The sequence below is a fragment of the Ischnura elegans genome, chromosome 5, assembly GCF_921293095.1.
Source record: "Ischnura elegans chromosome 5, ioIscEleg1.1, whole genome shotgun sequence".
NCBI lineage: Eukaryota > Metazoa > Arthropoda > Insecta > Odonata > Coenagrionidae > Ischnura > Ischnura elegans.
The window spans coordinates 51,134,442-51,162,138 of NC_060250.1; the positions used below are offsets into that span (position 1 = coordinate 51,134,442).

Here is a 27,697-nt window from a genome sequence, read left to right on the forward strand (position 1 = left end):
TACGCAAACGTAATTTTGATCAAATCATTGACAGAGCATGGATTATCTTCCCATAGTGGAAGTTATCTTCCCACATTTGTTAAAAAAGCAAATAAGCGAGGTAACTTCATGTTTTTACTAACAATAAGTAACCATGAACGCACCCGGAGGGGAGGAAATTCAAAGAGATCACAGGAATAAAACTGAAAATGCACTCCCTGTATTTTTTTAAAATGACAGCAGAAGTGAAGTATACCACATATCGATTATGCTCTCAAATTTAAGCCGTCAAATAATTTAGTAAATAATGTCGTTTATGGGTACTTATTAATAGTCCGTACTTAATTCAATACTGCGTCAGCAGCAGAATTTCAAATTTGAATTTTGGTGGTGACAAGGTTTTGCATCTTTAATAGAAAGAGTCTTTACCTTCAAATAAAAACGGAATTAAATAATAACTAAGTTTAATATTACGCATTTCGTCGTATTTTTTGCGGCAAAATAATTGATAGAACTTTCATTGTTAATCATACGGCATAAAAGTTTTGGAATGATAATTTACGGCCAGGGAAGGTGATTTTATGGTTTTACCTTTACTTACAATTAATGTTAAGTAATATGCCAGTAAATAAATATTGTTCACAAATTAGCTCTTTGATCATAAATATATTTTGCTGGTCGTTTCAAATTTACAAAACTACTTCACAAATTTCATCAATTGACAAATTTCCTAGGAGTTAAATTATGCCGCCTTTATTCAAATTATATAATTTTTAGATCGAAATTCAGAACAACTGAACTACGAAAATGCACCAACATGGCTGATTTAAGCCCGTACATTATTCAGTATCGAGAGAAATTTCAAGATATATCGTGTAAATTCGCCTCTGTTGTTCAGAAACATTCCCCAAACACTTCAGAACAGATAAATGAATTAGTTGAAGAAGTTATAACATTCGTGAAAAAAGCTCCATGCGGTGCTGTGATATATGTGAGTGCAGATGTTTAGGCAAAACATGATTGTTTTCAAGTCTTTTCTCAACTTTTTTGATGGTGACCGTCATTGTTTCATTATATTATTTATGTTAAGAGTTTTAATTTATTTATTTGTCTTTCAGCCGGATTTCGACATTGTTCTTACCTCATTTGGGAATTTGGTTTCTTCCCAAACACCGCAATTATTGATAAAATTATGTCATTTTATTTGCTGCCTCGTCGAGAAACATAATGTCACTCTTAGGGATGAGCTGAACGAGAAAATAATTAATATGTGTCTACAGGGTTTACGTCGGAGCAACTCGTACAATGACAGTGAGTCTATTCTAAAGGCGGTGGAAATGTTGATTCGCGCTGATCGTAATCACTTATTGAAGGTGAGATCCATTATTTATGGAATTAACATATTTTCTCTGGTGATTATCCGCGCGATATTAACGGTTGTGTATGAGCTTACGTATTTAAGTATAATATATGTGAGCTCATGTAAATCCCATGTCTATTTAATAAGAGTCGATCTTGTCGCAAGTGAGGAAGAGATTAATTAGTTGTACTTAGAATCGTTGGTGCTTACGATTATTAGTTCAACCAATCTTTTATTTTATTATAACCTGGCAGCACAAAGCCTTAAATAGTAGCCTCATATCTGATGGGTCCTTTTCTTTTACGTTTTGTCAAGCATATGGCCTCACTTGTCGATTCTTTTGTTACCTTTGCATCAGTTGAATTTTCGTAAAAAAATGTATTATTACGGAGCTTTATCTTGATAAGGTCATCTTGGTAGTCCTTCACATGTCACAAGGTTGGGTTGAAGTTACTGATGTTATGGTTTGTGCTTCTGGTCTTAGACCATCAAATTATATATAAGTCTCAAAATGCTGATAGAATTGATGTCATCGAATTGAATCCATTTTATACAATTCTTAGATTTTGATTCTTTTGGATATTAACACGTTGCATACCGGGGTATTTAAATTCCTAGAAACGCCGATTGGGAAAGATGAGCCTTTTAGGGCATAATGCCCTTGGTTACATTGTTAAAAAACTAATGTTTTGAATATAACTCTACCCAATCAAACATCATGATGCATCAATTCATTATGAATAACGAACAACAACTGAAAACGTACTGACGAATACGTATTGTATGCTTTAAAATTGTTTAGGTTGACGTGCCTAAATGACGAGAATCTTCGTCATCTGTCCGGGACGTTCGGGAAAATAATGACGAGAATTCTCGCCATCCGTACGCAACGTGTTAATATGATGCTGATTTACTGAAATGGTTGTATTTTGTTACCAAGTGATATGCCATGCTTTCTAGATGCTATTTTACAGCCAATGATGAGATATGTCTAAATTTGTGGTGATGCAGCAACTTAAAAAAACCTGCCAAATTTTCATTCTCATTAGCTAATCTGGAAGCCATCTATCACCTCTCTTAAACCTGCACATCTCTCAAGCACAGCATGATGCTCTTGGGCAGATCAGCTCAGTTTTTACGGAATATTTTTCCCAACTTGTAGAAGAGTGATAGCTACATAGGTGAACTTTTTTTTATCCATGATGTCAGTAATAGTAATGCCAGTTAAAAAATTGGCTTCAGCACATTCATATTGGAATATTTACGAAATTCTAAGTAAAATCATCCAAACTAGTAAAAAAAATCCCTTGTAATCTTTGCATATACCTAGTGTTAGAGACTGCCACTTAAAGGGTCATGCTATGAGAGACAAACACACAAAACTTAGGCATAAATAGTGCTCTTGTTTGAATGTACTGTACAGATGATTTTTCTCTCATACCATGTAGGTATATGATTTTTTGTAATATTACAAACTAGATCATGAGTTGAAACACAATTTTGTGGTAAAAAATGGACATATTGGCTGGATTACATACTAATTTCATTCCATCAAAAAAAATATGGGGATGAGTAAATTTCTTTGTTTATGTGCTTCTTGAATTTGGTGCATCATTGTTATTAATTTTGATTGAAGCATCAAAATTTTTAGCCAATAAGTACATGAAAATGGGAATGCATGTCTCTCTTGTCTTAGCCCGTTTTACCTATCCAATCTAAATAAGCGTAGGATTGCATTCCTTTACCTTCATTCTCCAGCTATTAGTTGGATTTCTGGTCCCAATATCTGGTATGAAATACATTGTGTACCTTATCCATACTTACCTAATCCATACAATCTTAATTTTGTATCCTAGGTCTTACCTACAGGGACAGTGGAACTATTTTTGCGGTGGTAGGGGGCAACCTCTAAACAGAAAGAGGTTCTTGAAAAATGTCTTTTAAAAGTGTAAATGGTCATATCCTCCTTTCTAATTGGCTATAACTTTTGTAAATTGTTATACTCATTTAATATTTTGCAAAAAAAATACTTTTTCACTTAGAATACGTACTTAGCTCATTGTTCTCTCATTAGTATGGTTTTTAATGCTGCATGCATTTGTACTCTGTTGTAATTATTTACAGGGTAATATCCGTGAAGGAATTTACTCTATTCTTAGAATCCATGTCTAATTCTTGCCATCATTTCTTTTGCAGCAAAGTGAGATTCTTCAAAGCCTAGTGATGTCAACAGATGGTATTCTGCTGCAGATAATATCTTCAACGGAGACTCCTGGCCCATTGTTGTTAGCTGCTGTTGGATGCTTGGAACTTCTTATGTTGCCATCTTCTTCAAACTCAGGAAACCTAACTGAGTATCAAAAAGTGATGAGTGAAATATCAGAGTCTTGTATGAATGCCTTGATATGTGTGTTAGGAAGAGGAAAACCCACTGACTTGGATGACCTGGGTTACTACAAGGTACTTCATTATTTTTCTTGTCAGAAGATAATTTCATGGAGCAAAAAGATATGAATGCATATGCATCTTTTCTCTATTGGACGTATTGACAAATTCTGATGTTGTGATGATGTTTTTTTAAGCTGTTGCAAATTGTTAGAATAGTGGAAGGGATGTGCAAGTTGTTATTTTTCCTCTTGAGTGGAATGTAGGGTTGAGTTGTAACTATGTACTTGCTAGTATCGTGTCGAGTCGACTATGGTAATTTCAGGACTAGGCAATATAACCATGCATGCACCAACATATTCTCATTCTTTCAATCCCGATCATGCATTTTCTCATCTGAACAGTTGGTCTGATGTAAAATTAAAAAGTTGATTAGGAGGAATGTTGATGGTCATTTTGTCATAATTAGGAGATGAATGAAATTAATGCGTCTTGAACACTTCGAATATGACAGTTGAAATGAATTAGCCTCTAGTAATATGGCGATGAAGTTCTTGAAGTGTCTGATAATAGAGTAATGAACAAAATAGAAGAAAAAACCAGAAAGGCTGTACTTAATTAAATAAAGTTGTTTCCATTCGTGAAGGAATGTGGAATTTGTAGGGTTAAAACGAAATGGTCTTTGAGACTGCCTTTGATTGAAGTAACATGTGACATGTTTCGATAAAGGGAATAGGTTAATGAGTTTTTCAATTTTTTTGCATTTTTTTGCTTTCTTACTTATTTCTATTACATCTTATTTCAGCTGGTGATTGCGTCAATGAGATGTTTGCACCATATAGTGTCTCCTACTGCCGCTGTTCCTCCACCTGTTGCCCTGACTACTGGACGCTTAGGGGAGCTGATAGGAATTTTTAGAGCTTTCTTAGCGTTAGGACTGCCGGGAACGTCTAATAATATCAAGTATCCAGTCGGACCTTTTAAAGCACAATCATCTTCGGTAGCACTTCCAGTTCCTGTGCAAGCTTTATCAGAAAGCAAGGATGAATACAAGGGAAGAACAACTAAGGTAAGCTGAATTTAAACATTTGGGAAAATACTAGATGGAAAGTATCCTGATGCTTCAAGTTTCAATTTTCAACAATTTCTGTAATGCTAACAGGTGCCCCCAATTAGTTGCATAAAATATATGTAGTTGAAACACATATTGTCACCATTTTAAATTTTTAGACAATGTAAAACATGCAATGGAGGGGTTGAAATTAAGGCGTTATGTAGGATTGTCTAAATTTCCTGTGAAGGGGATTTGAATTTCAGAAATAGCTGTGCATGATAGAAAATATTTTTGTAGCTATGATACCAGTCACAGAAAAATGTTGATGGATATGATTAATTTATCTTTCATTCCTAATAAAGCCTCATAATGTAATGCATGCAAATATAATAGTGATATGACAATAGTAAATATGTGTAAAGTTATGTTTAAAATGGTGTAGAAAATTAGAAACTAGCAATATTATTATTAAGTTATCAAGTTTCTAATGTTAAGTTTGATCTTGATGATCTTGACTCAATATCATGTGTTTTAAGGTGCCTTTCAGTATTACATTTCATTATTGGAGGCTTATATCTCTACTTATTGCCGTGGTCCAAAGAACCATTGAAATCAGGTGATTATTCTTAGTTTTCAATGTGGTTATAGTACAACTTTCTGTACAAATAATTTTTGTGCTGTAGATGAGATTACATATTTTTTAATTGTAAAATTGGTATTATTCCTTTTAAGTTTGGCATAGATTTCTAAGTTGGGCCCAGAATACATCAGGCTAAGGTACTTCCTAAGTCATATAATAAAATTTTATTATTTCCAGGAGATGAGATTTGCACGTATGGAACAAGTCATTTTGTTGGATATGCATATAATGATAGTAATAAAAGGTCACTTAATTAATATTTACATTAATATACAGGGTGTGTCCGGAAAGTAATAGGACTGATTTTCTTCCACCGCGACTGTACTTCGGAACGTGTTTGCACCGACTGAATTTGGTAGAGGGTGTTTCTAGCTAACGAACGAGCGGCTGGTCAGTTGTCTGCGAGCACCTGGAGAGTCAGGACAGACATTTTTGCGCGACGTGTTTCTGTGAGTGGTGCAAGCTGAAAATGCAGCGTTCGTTACAGCAGAGGTACGCGATTGAATTCTGAGTGAAACTCGGTAAATATGCGACAGAGACGTTTGTTATCATCAAGTAGGCTTACCCAGATGTTGCTTTAGCAAGAAGTGGTGCGTCTCGGTGGCACTAGGCCATTTAGGAGGGCCGGGAAGAGGTCGCTGATGAAGACGGTGCTGGAAGACCTGTGACTTTGACAAAAACCGACATTTTGACTCGTGTGCACAAAGTTTTGAACTCAGACTGTCGACTAAGCATTCGTTTAATTGCCCAGATATTACTTCTATCAAAATCTGTGGTTCATGACATTGTGACGGAGCATTTGAACATGCGCAAGATGTGTGCGCGAAGATGGTCCCAAAAGTGCTCACTGACGACTAGTAATTGCGGCTTACATCGCCTTTCATGCGAATAGCTAATTAACCAATGCCGGCATCCCAACGCTTCCGCAGCCGCCCTACAGCCCAGATGTGGCCCCCCAGACTTTTTTTTTGTTTCCTTGTGTGAAATGGCCGATGAAAGGCAAGCATTTTGAGACGACATTGGGGATCCAAGCAGCATGCACCTCGGCTCTCGAGGCTATTTCGGAGAATGTCTTCTGTGACGCCCTCAATGCTTGGAAATCGCGCTGGCAGCGCTGTATCGACACAGAAGGAACCTATTTTGAAAATTTTTAAAGAATTGTTACGATTGGCTTAATAATTTTTTTTAAATCGACTCAGTCCTATTACTTTCCGGACAAACCCTGTACATTGTATCATTCTATCAAATATACAAGTATCATCAAACTATACAAAATATCATTTGTATATTGAGCCAAATACATATGAATTGTTCATCTGCCATCTCAAGCTGTTTTCTTAATCTAGCCATCAAATTTAATCTAGTTGCATATCTCATTTTAAATTGTATTGAGGTCAGTAGTTTGTATATTGTTGTCAACTAACCATCTCCATGTCTGGTATTCTAGGCTTTGAGGAAGAATCGGAAGAAAACTTCTAAGAAAGGAGCTGAGGTGCTTGTTGACTCCCTTGAACAGGAGAAGCCAGATTTGAGCCCTAGGAACAATAGGCTAGGGATGGATACTGCCAAAAATGAGTCTCCCAAGCTTCCTCATTGGAACCTAACTAGTGATTCTGATATGTCGTCTTCAGATGTTGAATCTGGAAGGTCAAGAGAACCCGAAGGCAGATCTGCATTATCCAGAGTGCGACAGATGGCGTGTTCTCTCCTCCTCTGCCTTGTTCAGGTAATGCGCAATCTATATTGACATCTATTGTGTGTGTTTTATGAATGTTATTTATGGAAGTTGATCTTTGTGCTGAGAAATGAGAAAAAATAGATATTGGTGTATATTTGAAAATTTACCGTTGTGAAAAAAGTATTCCATAAACGTTTCTGCCACTAGTATGGGACTGTAAGAAAATTAGTTACATTTTTGATGGCATATTATTGTCATGCTGAATTCATGACGAGAGGCATTCAAATATCCTGCATCATCTTCAGATTTTTGCAATTCAAGTCTAAGATGGAATATCTGGTGCTTACCTTCTCCAGTGCATCAACGAAGTTGTGGGAAGGTTTTTACATGAAAAGTTGAAGTAGAGGTGCAACTTTGCAATCATCAGGCTGCACATTGAATATGTGGCAAGCACATGGGATCCAGTGCAGAAAGACTCAACTAGTGAACTTAATAAAAAATACAAAGGAAAGGTTTGCGATTGGTCAAAAAGTACTGCGAGCGAACAGATAGCCTTACACAGCTAATTAGGCTAGGAGCCACTAGAGGCTACATGCTGGACTTAAATTGCATGAACAATAGGAACTGATATCTTCTGAGTGACTCAGAATCATTTCTATGAACCTCACCTCAGATATGTCTCAGTCTGACAGAAATTATTAAATAACAAGTATATTTTGCTGGACAGACAGGTTTAGGAATTAGTTTTTATCCTGAACAGTAAAGGCTTTAATTAATACTAGATGGGTGCAACCAGTGCAATGTGCATCTTCTTTTCTTTTGTTTTAATTGCTTGTATCTTAATATCACACACCTATTGAGCTGGCTTGTCATGTAGTTAGTAGATGAGTGTAATTCGCTCTGGCTTACTGAATCATGGCTCATTATGCAATCCTTATTAATCCTTATTTTATGCCTTTGACATATTCCTTGTAAATCAGTAGACCAAAATAACCTCCATATTTCTTCTTCCTCCTCTGTTTTCTTCATACCTATCTTATTCTTGCGCACTCTGGAATTGTCCATAAATTCATTAGGAGTTGTCTGGCTGCTGCTAGTTAAGGCTAAGCGGATAATATATAATGATAATAATATGTATTTGCATCTTTATTTAACTTGTAAAATTAGGACTATAAAGTTCTCTCTCATGTTTGACAATGTGGGCAATCATGCACATCCATTGCGTGGGTGGTGTAGCTCAGTCAGGTGGGATTCGAATCTGGTTTGAAAAGCAAAGACATTAGTCTGATGCCAGGCAGGCTGACAAAGTAAAAAAAAAAGTGTTGCCAACACCAGGATGTTGGTATTCTATCTATGAAAAAAATAATGTGAAATAAGTAGGAGAAGATGACGCGGAGTTTTTAAATTTTCCTCATAACAATTTCGTCTTACAAAAGAAACCAGTTTTCTGGTTGCGCAAAACTTGTTCTGGTAACTTTGTTCTCCCGCAGCACAAATATTTGAGAATTTAAAAATATTGTGACAGAGCACGTCATCACATATGTGGTTTGGAGGGAGATAATCACGATCATCTCGAGCAAAGGAATACTGGAGTCAAACAAACCATCACTCACTCTTAAACATACAAAATATATTTTACCCTTCATGAATTGTTCCATTTTTCACAAAACAAAACAAAAAGAATAATACCCTGATGAGAATGATATGATTGAAATGATCCCACTTCGCAACAAAAAAATAATGATGATGATGAGAATGTGATGCTTCCCACCCTCCAAAATAGTACAAGTTACAAAAAAAAATCTAATGTGAATTATTTGGGCCACTATCAACTTGTATCCTTCGATAAAGTTTTTTGAACTTGGCTTTTCTGAGCACTTCTTAAAGTTATTTGAAAGGACGCGATGCACTAAGGTCTTGGAGAAAACAATTTCTCCCTTCTGATTAGGGGAAATGAGCGGTCGTCTGACCTTAAACAGATGATATAAGAGTCGCGACTGCAACTTTCTTACAGTTTTCTGTTGCGGCAGGAACGGAGGAATGGTTTGTAGCACAATTTGTGGATCAGATGATCCACGGCACCGAGGTAACTCCTCTCGCACCTGGCGTGGGTCACTGCCGTAACTCGTCCGGGCTGATGCCAGCGTTGGCCACCAAAAATACTCCGCTTCCAGCTATGATGGCGATCACGCATATCAATACTTTCCCCTTAGTCGTCCAGTCAATCATGCTCTCGATGCATTCCTTTCACGGGCATTTATACTCCTCGGGAGGGGAAAAATCACAGGTGGAATGGTTTGCGGGGAGGGAGGGTGATTCCACTGGGGCCGGAAATAAGTGGGTCACTAGCTGGTCCTAGATAACTGGGGCCAACACACCGGCCACCACACACCTGACTCATTCACTCTCTCACATACACACGTCGCAGGACGCTATGTCCGACCCCATGACTAACCCCTGCTCGAGTCATCACGCTAACATGAGCAAATACGAAAAATGCCCATTCGGTATATAATTAAAAAAAATTACTTTCTGTACAGTACGCTACAATATGTAGCATCAATTTTTTTATTTCGAATAAAAGAAAATAATTTTAATGTATATCTTTGATCATCTGTTCTGATGAGGGTGAAAGTTCAAATGTTTAATCAAAGGAGACAGATATTCCATTCATAATCATTTCATTGGACCAGAGAAATACATTTCTTAGCCGAGGTTGTGGTATAAAAGAAAATCTTCATAAGGGAGGTTGAATATGCATGGGATCTTTTAGGGTTATTCACCGGATGAAAAAAAAATTGGAGTATAGGTGAGGTCTTATAACCAAGGGTAGTAAATGTATTTGAGGTTCTACTGTAAATTGTTTTCACCATTATATTTTCATGAGTTGTACAAGGTAAGGCTTTTATTTCTTTAAGGTCACCGAACCCAGTGTTCTCTTCAGCTTTTGGCCCAGCCTTCTTCCAGATGGGATGCCGACTGGACCAGGATTCATTTTACCAAAACCCTTAAAATATGGAGAGGAAGCAACACTAGCTACTCTAATTTTGAGTGACCCTTCCTCGAAAGGACGGGCAGTGGCTGCTATTGTTCTTGCTTCCCTTCTTAACTCATGGCAACGTTTTCTTGTCCAAGCTGAATGCTCCAGGTAAGCTACAAAAGGAATCCATCAATCCTTGCTGACATTGATGTCCAGGAATTATTCTTTAATTTCCAGAACTGGGAAGTTTATTTAAAAATTTTCATGGTTTTTCTAGTTCAAGTCTGTAATTTTTAAAATAATCATTACAAGGTACTCACAGTTTTACAACTGAAAGCATCTGCAAAGATATCAATGCATGAAATGATGTCACAAACCAGGAGGAAGACTTAAGTGAGGAGGGGAACTTCTATTTTTAGAAGTTAACCTTTTATTGAAATTGCTCTGTTGTGGCAAATAAAATATACAAAGCCAATCATGGATACTGTCACCACTCACAAAACTTGGGCTGGTTTTATAATGTCTAGTTAAAAATTTTCCAGGCACAAAAATCCAAGTTGATGAATTCTTCTATTCGTTGCCACCAGTTTGAGTGACCATTAACCTCAACTACCCTGCTTAAATGTACCTTTTAACCACACTTAATTGATAATATTGGCTGTAGCAAGTCACGGTAAAATTTAACCAGACATTATAAACCGCCGTCAAAAGTGATAAATATTTCTCATTGGGGGAGTGTCATAGCTAATGGTTTGAGAGCTTGGCTACGGAGCAGTGGCTTATGAGCTCCAATTATGGGTGAAGTCAAAGTCAACCCAATTATGTACATCTTACTCCTCGAAGTAATAGGTAGCTCAGGAAAAGGGACTGTCCCATAAGTGTGGAATGTCCCACCTTGAATGTCTTGATTTTCATATCCCTGAGGCTCAATCCAAGGTTATCTCTATCATCACTCATTAAAAACAACCTTCAAGTTGAGTCTTCGCATAAGGGTGCGGGATATTTTTCATTGAAAACATCCATTGTGTGAGCAGGTGCATTGGTAAAAAAATTATTCCACACATGAAGCAGGATTGGATGCTTTCTTGGTGAATGACCTGTGTGAAAATCTCTCGGGGCTAACACCACTACAGGAGCTGGAATGCTGCCAATATTTCAATGTCCGACTTGGTCATCGCCTCAAGGGCTTATGAAAACACATTTCATATCTACTTAAATTTTATGCTTTAACTATTGTGGAGACAATCTGCAATATCATTTTTATAGATTTCATGAAATGCTTTCATGCAAATAGGTATACCTAATTTTGTTGTATGGTGATTTTTCGTTATCTGTAGTACTATTTTCATATGTTTTCTGAGCTATCTGTGCATTTAAATGGAAACGTCATGCTTCCAAAAGTATTCTTCTGCTGTATTGCTATCTTTTATGAGAGAATGTAGCTTTACAATTGATGTGCTTGAATTGATTCTTGAGCCATTATTTAACTCACTGCATCCTTTGAATTTGATGAATTTGACATTTGCCCTTTCACTTTTCATCACTCATCTATTTTTTTCTAGGGATAAAAAGACCATGTCTTTTACACCATTTTCTGTGGCATTAGGGTGGTCATTATGTTCTATCCATCGAGACATGTGTCTTGCATTTGCCTCTGAAATGTCTACTGTGGCCATAAGTCAGCTTCTTAGATGCTGTACTGCACTGGTATTGGCATCATCTTATCACAAACTTGCATCAGGGCATCTGCATCGTCTTGTATCTTCCGTACGTCCCATGTTAAGACATAGAGGTGAGTAATAATGTGCATATGAATAAATATATTTAATTTATTTGCATACATGCTGTCATTTTTTTGACATTGCCTTTTCTAATTTTTTTTAGACAAAGTTGGCTTTTGGTAGCCATGATAACACTATGATTTCTATATGACCTGCATTTTCTTTTGGCACATTCACTGCGACATCGATTTATTGTAATTTGGTGAGGAGCAAAGTTCTTTTTTTGTTCATTTGGTTTATGCCAATTGGCATCAGGTAGCTCCGAGGTCAATGGTGACATAATGCCAATTAGCATCAGCCATAGTGACTGTGTTAACATAAAAACTGTCTGTGGTATTATGATGTGAGGTCCCCCATTTTGTTACTTTTCCATCTATATACTTAAGTTATTTATTTCACGATCGATTCGTTGCTTTGGTCTACTCTCCAGAATGGGTAGCTTGTATTTGTTATACTCATATTTTCTAATCCTATCCTTCTTAGACTTGCATATAAAAGTGAAAAAATATAAAATGCATCATCATTAAATATCATAGCTAGGCTCGGTTAGTAATAGGTCATGCACCAAAAATTTGAAACCAGATCCTCAATGCAAATAATTTCATGATGTAGTCAAATTTTGTTAACATGGTGGAGTATGAGACCAAAATATCAGCACTTCATAGTATCGAATTTCATAATTTCAATAATTTTAATGAGTCTACAAAAGTAATTTTTCCAATGTCATTTGTCTTTGTAGATCCACTTTAAACATTAATGGATGTTATCTTTGGGAGTATTCTTCAATTAATGCTTTTGCGGTAGAATTAAAGACATAAATTATTGTGAAGTACATACATATTCCACCTGTATGAAGTAATCTTTTATCTCCAAGTCTTCAAAATTCCCATGTAATATCTAAATTTTAACAAAGTATGCTCTGTCCTATTTATGCATAAATTACATTTCAGGACCTATAATCAGGTATGAAAAATATTTTGGTGCAAAAAAGGTTCCTTCCTGTTCAAAGAAAAGATAGCACCTTGGAGACTAATGTTTTGTGAAGTCCAGAGTTGACACCAAGGTTACAACATAGCCGAGCCCTGCCCCTATCCCAGAGCCATAAATACTCATGTGCCCGCTGCCTAGGGCCATGTTTTTTCTAAGTTTTGCCTACATACACTATTGGGTCCCGGAGAGAACTTTGTTAATTCATATGTATGCAAAGATGTTTGTAAATGGGAGGTTCTGCATCACATGTCTGTATTAAATTACCAGTATGTGGAATTTATTTGATACTCGATACTGTCTATTCCATGAGTGAGTGGTAGGGTATTTTATCTAAGTATTGACAGGTATCGAATCCCATCTCTGGTAAATACTTACTTCATCTATTCTTCTTTGTTCCCTGCGTATTCCATTTTTTAGGATGTTACGTATTTCCCCTGACCTCTTTATTTCACCTGTTTACTTCCTGCTTTGGCTGTGTTTTGGAATATTCCTATTAATTCTTCCTTGGATAATACTTGAAATCAATTTTTTGTGCTGTACATATTTTATGTAAAATACCCTCGTTATCAGTCATTTCAAGCATCGCATCACGTCAGATTTTACTGAGTGAAGTAGGATGTCTCCTGATAATTACATTACACAATCTTTTCCAGATCCCACTGTAGTAGGAGGTGTGTTGTCATTGTTTGGTGCTATCATTTCCTTGGATCCCACTCCCCCTGAGGTTGTACAGATATTTACCCGGTCAAGTTCTTCAAAACTGGGTAGTGATGAGGTTGCCGATGTGGCTGGTGTTCCGTCGTTTGCTGCTATTGCTCAAAAAGATGAAGTTCCTGTCGAAGAAGAGGACACCTGGGATAATGAGTTTTACGATGATGAGGAAGATCAAGTGAATTCAGTGGTTGGGGTTGTCGAGGGACCAGTGAACAGTGTGGGACAAAGTGAGCTGAAACATTCCACTGAGTTGAAAATGTCAAGAGCACCAGCAGGCCTACCTTGGATCATGGAAGCTTGTTTACAACATCTTAGCCTCAAAGATCGATCTTCTCCCATAACTGTCCAGACGGAATGCCTTCAGGTGAGCTCAAAATAAAAGCATTTGATCCAGATTACAAGGTGAATATTTTTAAGAAACAACTGAGCGCTAGCAATACATGAAACCTTTTCTGTGTCAATATTTCAGCATGTTTGTGTGGTTTGCACCTGAGGCTCAAGACAATAGCTGAACAAAGCTGAGCCCTGATTACCATAATTTTGTACTAGATCTCACAGAAATGGCATACATTAAGATAGTGTCAAGTTATGGTGGACTGTAACAGTGAAAATGAATATCTCACTTTAACAAAACACTTTTAATGAAGAATTTATACAGTAAACTCTCGATTATACAAAGTCAGTGGGACCGGAAAATTGGCACTTCGTAAAATCGAGTTCCGTAATTTCAAACCTTTTTCATAAGTCACGAAAAAATGTTCGCTTTTGTTTCTCCGCCTTTTTTTGTCTTTAGTGGCCTTATTTAAATGTTTTAGGTGGTTATTCACGGTAGAATTCTTAGAAAAGGCTTTTTGTTATCGATTTATGCTGTGAAAGATCATTAAATAACTATACCACCACAAAATTACCATTTCTTGTACGTATGTACTTCAATATCAATGATCGCTTAAGAAATTCCCGATCAGTAAAGTTTATTATAAGAATTTAATGTTATAAATTTGTGGTTTGGAGCGAATAGCAATTATTAAGTACGCATAAGATAGATATTTGTTTCCAACACCCACAGAATTTTAGCACCAGCTGGCCTAACCATACTCTAAGGGCCTGACCGCCATTTATGTAGCCCTCTATTGCTCAGTGATGAGAAAAAAAAAGAAAAACTTGGGCCTTAACCCATTTCCAAAATAACCTACATAAGTTAATATTTCGAGTTACTCCGTATATTCAGCTGAATGTGCTATCTTTTCAATTAGTTATTTTCATTGAGATTCAGTTGCGATCATAAATTACGTAGGATATGATGATATCTGGCGGATATTTGAAGTAAATTCTGTTTGAGTTCTCCATCCAGCTACTGTGCTCCATCATCTTTGCAGACGTTGCTATGAAAGACTTTATTCTTCATCAGGACCATATTCTTCTTACCGGGTGTGAAGTGCTATGTTCATATAGTATGTCTCTCTTCTTTTATGCCGACAGGAGCAAGGTTCCACCCGGAAAACGACAGGAGAAACATCTTCCATTATCGGAGAATTAAAGAGAGAAACGTTATTATCCACATTGATTGTTTTCTTACAAGAGACGTTTCATCATTTCTCAAAGTGTGTGAAGTATTGGTTCACTTGCGTGAATTCCCAAAAATGACACGCAAAAACCTGTACCTTCACCTCATTTAGTTTTTGTGTTCCTTTCTCCGCCATATTGAAAGTTATGCAAAGGATCATTGGCATAGAGAAAAGATTTTCTTAGTTTTACCACTAAAAAATAGTCGCGCCATAATCGTAAATAAATATAGTGTGGAAAGAGCAAAGAAAATAATTTAAATTGAGAAGTCAGCAGAGAAGAAGAGAGACAATTATAAGCACGGCACCATTTCTCTGACAATGGAAGATACTTCTCCAGCCTCTCTCCGGTTAAAAACTTACCCCCGTTGCCGGTAAAGATGAACCATGCCCTTCTCCACAGTCGGAGAATGTTCCCAGTGGGTGGGGTGAATAAGGGTGGGATGGGGATTGTCTGAGGAAAGAAGTGTGGTCAGCATAACGAGTAGTGAAGGGGGCAGGAGAAAGAAGGGTGGGGAAAGGGCCTTCAGCTCTGCCTCAGTCTATGTTTGGGGACCGTATTTTTTACGACGCACTCAAGCTCCATCTAGGGAGGGAGTGAATGGGAAATGCTGGGGAAGGAGGGGTTTGGGATGCGTAAGGTGGGTGTCAGGAAGATCAGCAGAAGGCCGCAGGAGGGAGTAAACAAAGACTTTGGAAATAAAGATCTCTCGGTATGGGAGAACGGGGAGGCACGCGAGAAGAAAGTTCATGGTTAGGGTTAGAAGTGAGTCTTCATTACGAGTAGCCTGAAAAATAAGTCGGTGGTAAATAGAGCCCAATACTTAAGATATTTAAGTTATTTATTCAGGAAGGCAAATATATACACGAAAAGATATTACCCAAAAAAAAACCCTTTATTTTTTTTTTTTTTTTTTTGCTTTTTGCCCTTCTCCATCGCAGCTTCCACCATGGTTTCTTTCTCACTTGCATAAATGGGAATTAAATTGGGGATCTAAATCGTTAGCCAGATCAAAATATCTTAATGTTTGGAGGGCAGCGTATACTTCTTTTTTATTAGGTGAAATTACTTCCTCACTTTCATCTTTGTCGTCACTGCTATTATGACTAGTCCCGGCCGCTGCTTCTTCCGACGTAGGTACCGGCGTCGCATTGTCGCAACCCTGGAGATCATCGTCTAGGGCAATATAATCATTTGATGTTGCGCGCTGTGCTCCTGCTTTTTCCAAGTATTTTTCAAAATCATCTTTTAAGCCTCTAATCTCCTCTGCGATTTCATCCGCTGCAGCTTCCTGAAGGTATGACGTAACGAACCAACCATAGCCGTGATATTATAGCGGTAGAATTACTAGTAGGCTCGTTGTATCAATTACCAACCTCGAGAACATCCTGATGATGCGCTATCAAAGGGAATCCGGCCGATTTCCAGCAATTTGCAATTGTAGTGGAGGAAGTCAAGTACATGTTTGAACCGTATTTCTGCGATGAAAAATAACAATTTTATTAACTTGGCCATTTTAGTAAAGTTAACAAAATCGTTATTTCTCATCGCAGAAACACGGTTCAGAGACGTACATGAATGCCTGATTGGCAGGAGTGCGATGCAAACAATCATTTTTTGATGATGGCATTGATTGATAGATTTTCAAAATGCAGTCAGAGCGGTCACTTTTGGGGAGGCACCCCGCTCGGAGGGTCGAATAGAGGGGCCAACGATGGTGAGCTCGTCGAGGAAAGGGTCCCGGATTAGGGACCCTTCGAAGTGCTTTGGCGAAAAGTAGTCAAGTAGTCTTCGAAGTATGTTCACAGCAGCCTGCCTTGGGAACGTACCAGGTACGTTCACAGCAGTGCAAAGGGTTAAGTAGGAGTGTACGAAATACCCTGCATGACCTTCCTGACATGTTAAACTATGAAGTATTGTTGATGCGATGTTTACGAATAGGCACGTAAATAGGGGCATTATGTCAGTCGCGATATTTTTACTGAACTCCTACTTCCCTTACATTCCCTCCGTGAGGTTTTAGACAAACCCTTTATCTCCAAAATTGCTCTATCATTTACGATTTTACATTTTTGATGGACTACAGTCGGAAGCGCTGATTTTTTAGCTTCTTACGCCGGTGTAACTAGTTTTATTGACAAATATTTTGCCGTAGTTTGTATAAACGAATGCTATTTGCTCCTGGGGACCAAGCCGAGGTTCGTAATTTCAAAACATTTTGTATAATCGAAACTTCGTATAATCGAATAGCGCCATGTATTTAGCATAGGCTTTTCGCCGGGACCGCAATATCACTTCATATAATCGTAAACTTCGTAAAATCCTGCTTCATATAATCGAGAGTTTACTGTATTTTAGTTTTGATAAATTTTTCATTTTTAACCAATTCGCAATGTATTTATGCAAGTATGCTACTCACTGATTATAGACTCACTCCTCATGTTTAGGCAACAATAATATTTTATCAATGAAAAACCATGTAATACTATGAATTGCTCTTTTGTGTTTTTTCAGGCTCTACTTAACATTGCAAAGAATCATGAACTTGTTACCAAACTTTTCTTTGATTCAGAAGTTTGGCCAATTGTTCAGTCCAGATTTGTTCTTGGTCCAGGCATAATAATTGATGGCGGAGATACCTTTCCCCTTAAATTCCACTGGGGAAAATTTTGGGAGGGTCTTGGGTTGGCAATTCAGAAGATTGTTGGTAAGTCATCAACTGGCATTAGTTTTTTTTATTTTATGACGAGAGAAGTTCATTTTTTAGTGGTTGTTTTCATCTCTGTATGGATTGAGGATACGTACATATTTCATAAATATGGGTACTGTAACGGTCCATGGCCCAATCAGATTGTATTTGGTCTGGCAGAAACGTGTACAATAAATATAAAATGAATTCCTGGTAACTCCTCACACTCACATTCTCTCATCCAACTCCACAAGCCGTAGAGGGGAGGAAGGTTGAGGTTGGGTGTTAAGGAAAAGTAGGAAAGGGAAAAGGTAAAAAAAAAACAGGGAGCATAACTGTGTAATGGAACCAACCATTACAGTACAAACTTCAACTTTGCTGTTTCCACAATTGATTTCATGTATCCAACAATGGTGAGGCTTATATAGAGACTATTATTCCTAAGGCAGTGCTATAGTTTTTTTTCTTGAGTTTCATTGACAAGTTCGTATGAATCTGAAGTGAGAAATTATGACTATAGAGTGTAGAAAAAATTGGGATGTGTGCGAAAAATCCTCTGAAAAAAAATTGTTTGCCTAGACTGGGATTTGAACCTGGATCCCCCGATTTCCGGTCAAGTGCTTTAGCCAGTTATGCTACCAAGGCATCATTCTTCTCAGTGAATATTTGTGGGCAAGGTGGTATGGATTGCTGAGCATGTGATGCTACAAGCAGTCCAAATTGTGCGAACATTGCCACTGGCAGAGAGCTGGGCCCGGACTTAGAACACATGGAGGTGTTCGCTCTTGACTGCTGTCGGCATCAAAATGATGTGCCGCTGTACTTTGTAAATTTATATCTGGGCTCCAGTGCATGCTAAAATAATGAATAATCCTTCATTATAAGTATAATTTCATTCTTAATTCTGATTTATATTTTGTTTTATGTAAAATTCAAAAATATAGACACACCAGCACAATCTGCAAACCGTAAAATTAGCCCTTTTGTCAACTTCATGAACTTTGTAACTCAGCGGAGGGAAAAATACTATGTCTAGAGCATTCATATTTCGGATGATCGGGTGATCCGGGTTCGAATCCCAGTCAAGGCAGATGATTTTTTCTCTGTGGATTTTTTTGCACAATTTGTGCATTACAGGTGACTCCCGTAAAGTTATCACCGTGGCTAGTCCCGGTATACTTGAACTAAAATTAGGATGCTAATTGGTCAGAAATAAGTAAGTCACATGCATAAAAAGCAGAGTTGAAATTTTGCCCAATACTGTTACTGTGAAGGATTTCCTCTGAGTTATGCTTGTTGCCATTTCTTGTGCCTTTTTTCCTCTACACTTGCTGTGAGTGGTCTGATGATGATGGGCTATGCAACTAGTGTTACGAAGGTAATAATAATAATCCTTTATTTGTCCAGCAAATTTGCTTAGTATACAAATAAAGGACACGTCAATATTGAATAAATACATATAGTTTTAGCTGCATAAATTCATCATCAAAGTAAAAAACATTCCTTTTCAAGAATTGAACCAGTTCATACATTGATTGATTCCAATTTCTCTATTTCGCAAGGCAATTTGTTGTAGAGTGTAAGACCCATATTTTTTGGTCCTAGTGCTGCATGCCTTGTTCTCGCATGCAATTGGCAGAGATTTGTAGCAAGATGCAGAGTTTTTTTAAAAGAGGGTGACAAGGCACATTGAAAGGTTTCTTGCACAGAAGTCGAACTACTCTTTTATGTATTTTAAATATGACACTGGCCTTTGGAGAGGAACCCCAAAAAAGAACACTGTAAATTACATGGGAGTAAAACTCACTGTAATAGACAGCTAACAACACATCTACAGGTACCGAATGCCAAATAGATCTGATTCGATAACACACAGAACTTAGTTTATTCTGTAGATTGTGAATATGTCTCTCCCAAGATAGTCTACGGTCAATGTCGATTCCCAGGAATCGAGATATGGTGTTCTGCGGTATTGGTTTGCCATTAGTATGGTGATGTTTCCTTGAGGCTTATTTTTGTTGGTAAAATAAACTAAATTGGATTTATTTACGCTTAAACGAAGGGAATTGCCTTGTGCCTTCATGCAGAAGATTAGCAACATTAGTCGACTTTGAAATTAGGTTGTCAATGGAATCGGCAGATACCAAAACATTAGTATCATCAGCGTATAGCTCTGAAAGAGTGTTAGATACAGAGTTGAAAACATGCGGGAGATTGTTAAGGTACAAAAGGAATAGAACTGGACCCAAGACTGAGCCCTGTGGGACACCAGCCTTAACATCTTTTGTGGGTGAGACAAATCTAATCCCATCATGATAAAGGGGGACACATTGTTTCCTACCACTTAAGTATAACTTAATCCAGTCAAAAATGCAATCAATCCACATTACTGGTCATCTTTGTGGGATATATGACTGGAAAGGTCAGAAATCTGGAAATAAAGTTATTGGACCAATTGGAGGATTCATTAGAAATTATCTAAGTAACCACAGACAAATTTTCTCATTTTCTCAACGATTTTCGACTTGCGATACTGGGTAATACCATTTCTGGCTGGAGTTCTAACTATGGTTGATGTTCCCTGACATTTACTTTTCAAAATTTAACCATTCAATGGTTATCCTTTGCATCCACAAACCTTCATAATTTTTGGCAGGGTAATGATTAGACTGGTTAGTGATTAATTGTTCTGCCCACATTCATTATATTTTAATATCTATCCACTATGTATGTATCAATAGTCACAAGATCATCCATTATCTGTCCAAATGAAAGTAGAAGCCCAAATGTTAAATGCAAGAAATGGCTAACCCATTCAGGCATTAATTTTCTTTGCAATTTTCACTTAAATTTTTTATCACTCTTTCTGTGCTTCTTTAGCCCATTCCATTGAAAACGAGTCGTTAAGTGGTGGGTTATGGTAGAAAGAAGAAGAGGTTAGCGAAGGGAACGTTTTGGTGTATTTTAGGAGACTAGCTTGGTTAGTTATAGGTGGATTATTCAATGAACAGTTAATTGAACGATGGATTCTCTAATCTCTACTGAACTGTTGCATTGCCTACCAGTTTTTATGGGTAAAATTTTTGCTTCATCTCAACCTGTAAAGACAACTCTTGATTTTATGTCTTTATCTTCTATTTTATTCAGAAAATTCCAGCAAAGAGTCAGCATTCACTGTGCCCCAAGCTGTCACCTACTGGCAAGCATTACTCTCTGGTTCTGCCCTGGTACCCTTCATCCAAGACATGGATACACCATCCATCAGAGCGGTTGGGTGCGATGTTCTTGCTACAATTGGTTCATCTGTGTTTGGACATTTGACTGTTAGTAGCATTCAACCCCCTTCATTATGGCTTATCAATTACTAACAACTATGCGCCTCCATTATTGCTACATTTTTCATATGTTACATTATTCTTCTGCTTTTCTTTTGACATTGGAAGGTATGCTTTAATTTTTTTTCAAGTTTGTTGGGCCTTCCTCAGGAAGCCATGGGAATTGGGCATCTATTAATACTATCTTGCCTATTAAAAGTTCTTTAATGAATGGTGTTCTTTAATTTTTGTGGATGTAATTACCATATTTGACGGCATTTAAGACACACCTTTTTCCCCAAAATAATTGCTCAAAAAATCACCTGCATCTTAAATGTGAAGGTTCGACATCCATAGGTTTAAGTTTCCGAAGGTTTCACCCTAGACCCATTGAACAGCAGCCAAGTACTGTACTCTCTAGATTGCCTCACTCCCCTTATACTTGTATATCTGTGGCAGTACATACCATCTTATGCTGCCAGAGTTATGAAATTAATTTGTTTATAATGCTTATGTTCTTCCAAAAGCTTTTTGTGCCTCTGGTGAAATTGCTCTGGAGAATTAAAATTTTGACATATTTCTATTGCTCGATTTCATTATACTTGCTTAAATGTTTGTACATATATTTCTTTCAGCGTGATAAGCAGATTCTTTGTGAGACCCTTCTTTTTGGGAGTAGTCGAGATGAAGAGCCAGCCGTTAAGTCAGCTGCGTTACGTGCTCTTGGAATATATACCTTATATCCATGTCTCCGGGAGGTAAGCTGATGTCTAAAACTTCTTGCATCCATTCAATCTATGTTTATATCAGGCATCAAACAAATCACTTATGAATAATTACTGCTGATCATTAAATTGTTGGTTGTTAAAATATTGGCTTCTCACTTGAGTGACTTTGTTTCCTCATAATCATGCTCAAAGGCATTTGGTGTGAAAGATGTTGTCACCGAGTGCTCAACGGAAGAAAATTAGTTCCAAGTCTATCATTGTATCTATGTTAAAAGAAATCAAAACGGCAAAACACAGTTTTTATTTATTTAGCTCATTTCTCTTTCAACGAGTATGTCGATCCTCATGAACTTAGGTTTTATTCTTGTGATTATTCCTCTTTCACCAAGTGGTTATTTCATTTTTATAGATGTCGTATTTGTATATTTAGTAACTCATTGTCATTCAATAAACAGTTATTCTTCAATATCAATGTGAATTCATTCATTATAGTGTAATATTTCCTATTACACATTAAGTGAATGTACTGTTAGTTCACATTAGTACCAACAGAGAGGGTGGCATTGTGTTTCTTTTCAAGCTCCACAGATCGCTTTGATGTTGTATCGGGAGGGTTTACCCAGAAAATTGCCAAATTTTACCACCAAATTATCCAAATTTTACCACTAAAATTTATAGATAGTTTACCCGTTTACACACATGTTTGCCATCTTTTACCATGATTCTACGCATGTAAAATAAGGGTAAAAATGGGGTAATATCTCTCTTGTGCTGACTGGGTTTATGTAGCATAAAATGAGAAGATGTTGTTATCCAAGATTGGTTTAATGTGCTAGGGTTAAAGTTGTTGAGTTGTTGTCTAAAGATAGTAATATACCTTTTTAGGATAAACATTCACCTTTTTTGTTACATACAGTGGAACCTCGTTAAAGCGAGTACGGGCTATAGCGACACCCCCGCTATTACGAGAGATAGCCGATGCACCGTCAATTGACCCTATAATAAGAGTGTTAAAAAATTCGTTTTTACGAGACCCTTTCGGCGTTGACTCTCGCCATAGCGAGGGTTTCACCGCCGGAAGACTTTCATCAAGACTCCTTAACCTCTGTAACTGCTAGCGATCTGTTAGAAATGAAGTTAATGGAGTGCTCAGTCTCAAATTTATGTGGTAAACTGTCGTTCGATAAATATAATGATTGACGAAACAATGCTTTGCATGATTTTTATTCAGTGCGGCGCTTATAAATTGTTTGAATTGTTAGTCGTTATTTGAGTAAGGAAATTTAGTGATGCAAAAAAACATCGCCTTTCGTCTGGATTTATGCTTACGTTTATCGGATAGATGTTTATCTGTCGCCGCACCACTCCTGTTCTTGTATATCTGTTCGCAACAGGTATATTGGCTATTATTTGCTCCACCTCCGGTAAAGCGACAATTCGCTATAGCGAGTGTTTATTAGTGCACCGTGGGGTGTCGTTATATCGAGGTTGCACTGTATTTGATTTTTTTAAGCCCCAAGAGCTATGCAGTCAACTCATTTCACCTTAAAAAAACCTAAAGTGGATTATTCTTGCATTCATCAAAATTCTAGCATTATTTGCCTGCTGAAAGAAGTATTGCGTCCACTCTTTTTTCCATTGAAATATTTTGGCACTGACCTCCATGAATATATTGCATAATTCTTGAGATTGGGCCCTAAATTATGTCCCAATGTTTCAGGATCTGCTCTTTTTGCTTGATACCTGTGATACCCTGCAAAGTGCCTTGGACGGTGATGCCAGTCGAGGGGAAGTGTGGAGCAAAGCATCCTGGGCTCTTGGCAACCTCTGTGATGCTCTCGTCCGAAACCGGTAAGCTAAAGATTGACACTATGTAGACAATTCATGTTTTATCATGCTGTCATGAAATCATTTAGCTCAAGTAATGATTTTCCAGACTCAATTCTCATTCAGAATCAAATCGGTGTTTATTACAACAAATGAAAAAACGACTTCGTTTTCTTCCACTAATTTATTTTGACGGTACGACATGTTTCGACCTTGAGCGGTCATTTACGAGTACAAAATTTTGTCAAAAGTCGGGTAAATTTATACCAGGAAGGGACTTGAGAAGGTTGGAGAGGGAAGTGGGAAGTGGGTGTTACCTTCTCAAGTCCCTTCCTGGTATAAATTTACCCGACTTTTGACAAAATTTTGTACTCGTAAATGACCGCTCAAGGTCGAAACATGTCGTACCGTCAAAATAAATTAGTGGAAGAGAACGAAGTCGTTTTTTCATTTGTGAACTTTAACTTCCACAAAGTTGAGCCTGACACCATTGAACGTATGATCAGTGTTTATTCTTGGACTAGGCATTTGTCGTGAAATTCATTGAATTATTTTGCATATTCAATGTTATGTCAATCAGATGATACTCTATAGCCATTAAAACTTATTGCCTTGGATGCGATTGACCTGTCAAGTTGGGACTCGAATCTGTAACCACTGTTATGACAGGCCAGGACTATAACCTGCTACAACCAAGGTGGGCAAGTTCATTTTGTTTTGTGATATTTATCAATTTTATCCGGCAATAACTCTTTTTACACCAATCAACATTATTTTATCAGTTGGAAAGGTGTAAATTTTCTGTAGATTTCATTCACACTATGAAACAGTCTGGTGAACTGTGAAAGCTGTTGGGAATTTTCAGCATGACATTTGAGTGGCTATCATGAACCATATTCAATAACATTTTATGTGAATTATTTTACAGGGAAGAGGGCTTCTCAGAAGAGCTGCCCGAGGGTTCCTTGCTGGAATTGCTCGAGGCTTGCGCTGCCTCTGCTCAGCCCCTGCCGAAGAGTGGCAGCAATGGAGACAGGGTGAGGTTCAATGGTGTGCGTGCCGCTGGTAGTGTGATTCGCCTGATAGATTTCCGTGGTTGGGATGAGATGGCTGGCAGTATGAGCTTGTTCTCCCTTGGGAAGAGGGGCAAGGAAATGACAGAGAAGGTGGTGGTCACTCTTGTTGAAGCTGCGACTAAAAGCTCCAACATGAAGGTTTGTGCTACCCTTTTTTTTCAAATTTCTTTTTGTATCTTACTTTATTTATCCTTTTTTATCAAATATTTTATTGGTTTCTTTTCAGGTGAGGTGGAATGCTTGTTACTCAATTTCAAGTATGCTGAAAAACACCTCACTGTACAGTAGCAGTGGTGCATATGATGACTTGGTGACCAAGGTGAGTTTCATATTCCTAAAATGTGTCAGAAGTTACTCTTACATGGTTTGAAATACCATGTAGGAATATGTTTAGTTTTCGTGTCTATATTGTGGCCTCAAAGCATTAAAAAAAAATTTATTCATTGACCTATGATGGAGAAATCAGTAGCCTTTTCTGATACATAATACATATATTTTAGAGTCAATGTAATACCTAATTATGTTACTTTGGGGACATCAAATCGCGGAAATATGAAAGAAAAGGAGACAATTTGCTTGTACGGAACTCTGAAAATTTAGGTAGTGCACTTTTTTGTGGGCTTTTAATAGGGTCCTTGAAAATTGATTAGACAAAATGATTTTAATTTATATTTTCATGCATAATAGGGTAATTTCCTTCATCAAATAAAACAAAAGGCATTGATTGCGATTCGTTACCCACCAGTAGTGTATTCATAATATGCAAATTATTTGGTTTTAGAAATCCCAGTTTAGACGATTGTTGATGGTCAATTTTAACCTTATTTGAAAAAGGCCAAATTGGCACCCATGCGATGCCACTCCGTGTTACGTCACGGGGCCCCGTGGGCTCACACAGCGGCAGCCAGAACAAGAATGACGTCACGCGGGCTTTTCCCAGCATTCATACTTAGCCGTCACATTTACACGCACTTGAAAATTTTCACTTTTCATTTAACTGTGAAAAATAGATTTTGTGATTTAAAAATCTAAAAGTGTGAAATACGTACTCCAGGAGTAATAATCTTTTGATGTGGGCAATAAAAAAAATAGGAAACTACCCTATTGTGCTCTTTTTTATGCTGAAGATTTTAATTTTAGTATCAGTAAGACTGTTCATCAAGTTTGTACATATTATGCAAGCATTCTTGGACAAGACTCCTCTTTTTTTATGGTCACCTATTCAAACATTTTACTTTTCAGACCAAAGTGTTTCCTGCTCTAAATTCCCTTGTGAGAGATTTTTGCAATCTTAAGGTTCGCATAAATGCTGCCCTTGCTCTATCTTCACCAAGTCGCCATGCCAACTATGGGCAACGAAATTTCTTAGAGGCATGGAAAGCATTGCTTGAAGGCCTGGATAACACACAGCGAAGCTGCTTTGATATAACAGGTTATAATCATCAAAGTAATCTCATCGATCAGGTAAGTGTTTGAAACTGCATAAGTTTTTGACCGCCCGACTGATTTGGTAATCCAATGACCATAATTACTACTTTGAGTTGAAAAATAACTAAAATTTGCAAATTTCCATTGATTATTTATGCTTAGTTTAAGGTTGACTATAGCATATTGAAGTTAAGTATTTTTTATTTTGTTTTTTTTGAAGTTCTTCTTATGTATCTACATAATTGAATATTGTTTGATGCACATTCAATACAACCTCAAACACGTTCACATGTTCCTCATGTTGCAATCCTTTGAATACCATCTTGTTTTAAATTGTGAATTCCTTTTTTTGTGTGGCAGTACAAATATTCTTTTTAGTAAGATATGAGGCTGGTACATATAAAGAGGTGCTCATCTTTGGTCATAGTCAATTTTATTATAGCTCTATGTGCATACATATGTTGTTCTTAATTCTTATTATGTAACTTCTTATCTATCATATTTTAAGATGAGTGAAATTCACCTTCACTCTCAATAAATGTTAAAATAGTTTTTTTTTATAGATTTAAATTTTTTTATTGGAATTAGGAATGGACGGATCCAGTATTTTTTCGGATTCGGATCGGATCCTTGATTTTCGGAGGCGGATCTTTTGGATTGGATATTTTCGGATCCAAATGCATTTTCAAATTCCTGACACAGATTCCCCCGATGATTGTTCAATCTCTTGGGAAGAGTCACACTATGTGCCAGTCGTATTTTGCCTTTTCTATTTTCCACGGCTGAAATTCTCCTACGTAACCTCTGCGAGAGCTTTTAAACAAAGCGGTTCATGAGCAGGACAAGAATCGCATGCGACGGCACATTCGAAGATAGAATTGGAACTCTTTCCACCCATGTCGGGCATTGCATTCACTGAAGCTATCATTTAAAATTTTCGGATCCAGATCCGATGTGTTCAGCGACTTTGGATCCGATGTATCCGATGAAGGTCAATATCCGTGGATATTTGGATCCGACCATCCCTAATTGAAATATTTTTTATGGGAAGGCATGAATTTTAACCCTATGAAATTGATTTACAGATAATCCTCACACTGTGCCACTTAGCCAACTTGGTTGAGAAAACAGACCTTGCTCAGTTAGGGGAAATCCTGGATCCGTATCTGGAAAACACTCAAGCTCAAATGTTGCGAAGGAGTCAAACTTTGGTGCCTGAAAAAGCAAGTCGCATTGAAGAAGCAGCCTCACACCTTGCCTCGATGAAGAAGAGTCCAAATGGGAACACTGTATGCTTCACCAGGAGCGAAGAAGAGGGACTATCAAAGCTATTGAAAGTATTTTCTATTGAAGAAATTAAACTTTATGGCCCCTCTCCTCTGTAGAACAGCTTCAATTTATTCCACTTTTATTCTAGTCATTACTCTTTTATTGTGGCCAGAAGATATGCTTTAAATTTTTACAAAGACCGTGAAAAGCACAGGTGAAAAATTTATAATTTCTTCCAAATA

General features: G+C 37.3%; 1 protein-coding gene across 1 annotated transcript; it reads left to right on the forward strand.

Moving 5' to 3' along the window:
• The first annotated feature begins 787 nt into the window (after positions 1-787).
• LOC124158876 (HEAT repeat-containing protein 6) lies at positions 788-27,697 on the forward strand. The gene is made up of 16 exons (XM_046534273.1): positions 788-970; positions 1,098-1,352; positions 3,536-3,799; positions 4,530-4,793; positions 6,866-7,144; positions 10,015-10,244; positions 11,639-11,868; positions 13,501-13,925; positions 17,639-17,831; positions 20,961-21,136; positions 21,763-21,885; positions 23,576-23,706; positions 24,611-24,896; positions 24,985-25,077; positions 26,001-26,222; positions 27,272-27,697. Exons 1-16 carry the CDS (start codon positions 797-799, stop codon positions 27,569-27,571), a joined length of 3,645 nt encoding a protein of 1,214 aa, XP_046390229.1. The 5' UTR covers positions 788-796; the 3' UTR covers positions 27,572-27,697.

What these genes read in the sequence shown, in the direction of transcription:
- LOC124158876 (XM_046534273.1), top strand. Translation starts at nt 797, where the DNA reads ATGGCTGATTTAAGCCCGTACATTATTCAGTATCGAGAGAAATTTCAA. An exon ending in ATGACCTGGGTTACTACAAG is followed by an intron (nt 3,800 to 4,529) that starts GTACTTCATTAT and finishes ATCTTATTTCAG; the next exon opens with CTGGTGATTGCGTCAATGAG. An exon ending in AAAGTAATCTCATCGATCAG is followed by an intron (nt 26,223 to 27,271) that starts GTAAGTGTTTGA and finishes ATTGATTTACAG; the next exon opens with ATAATCCTCACACTGTGCCA.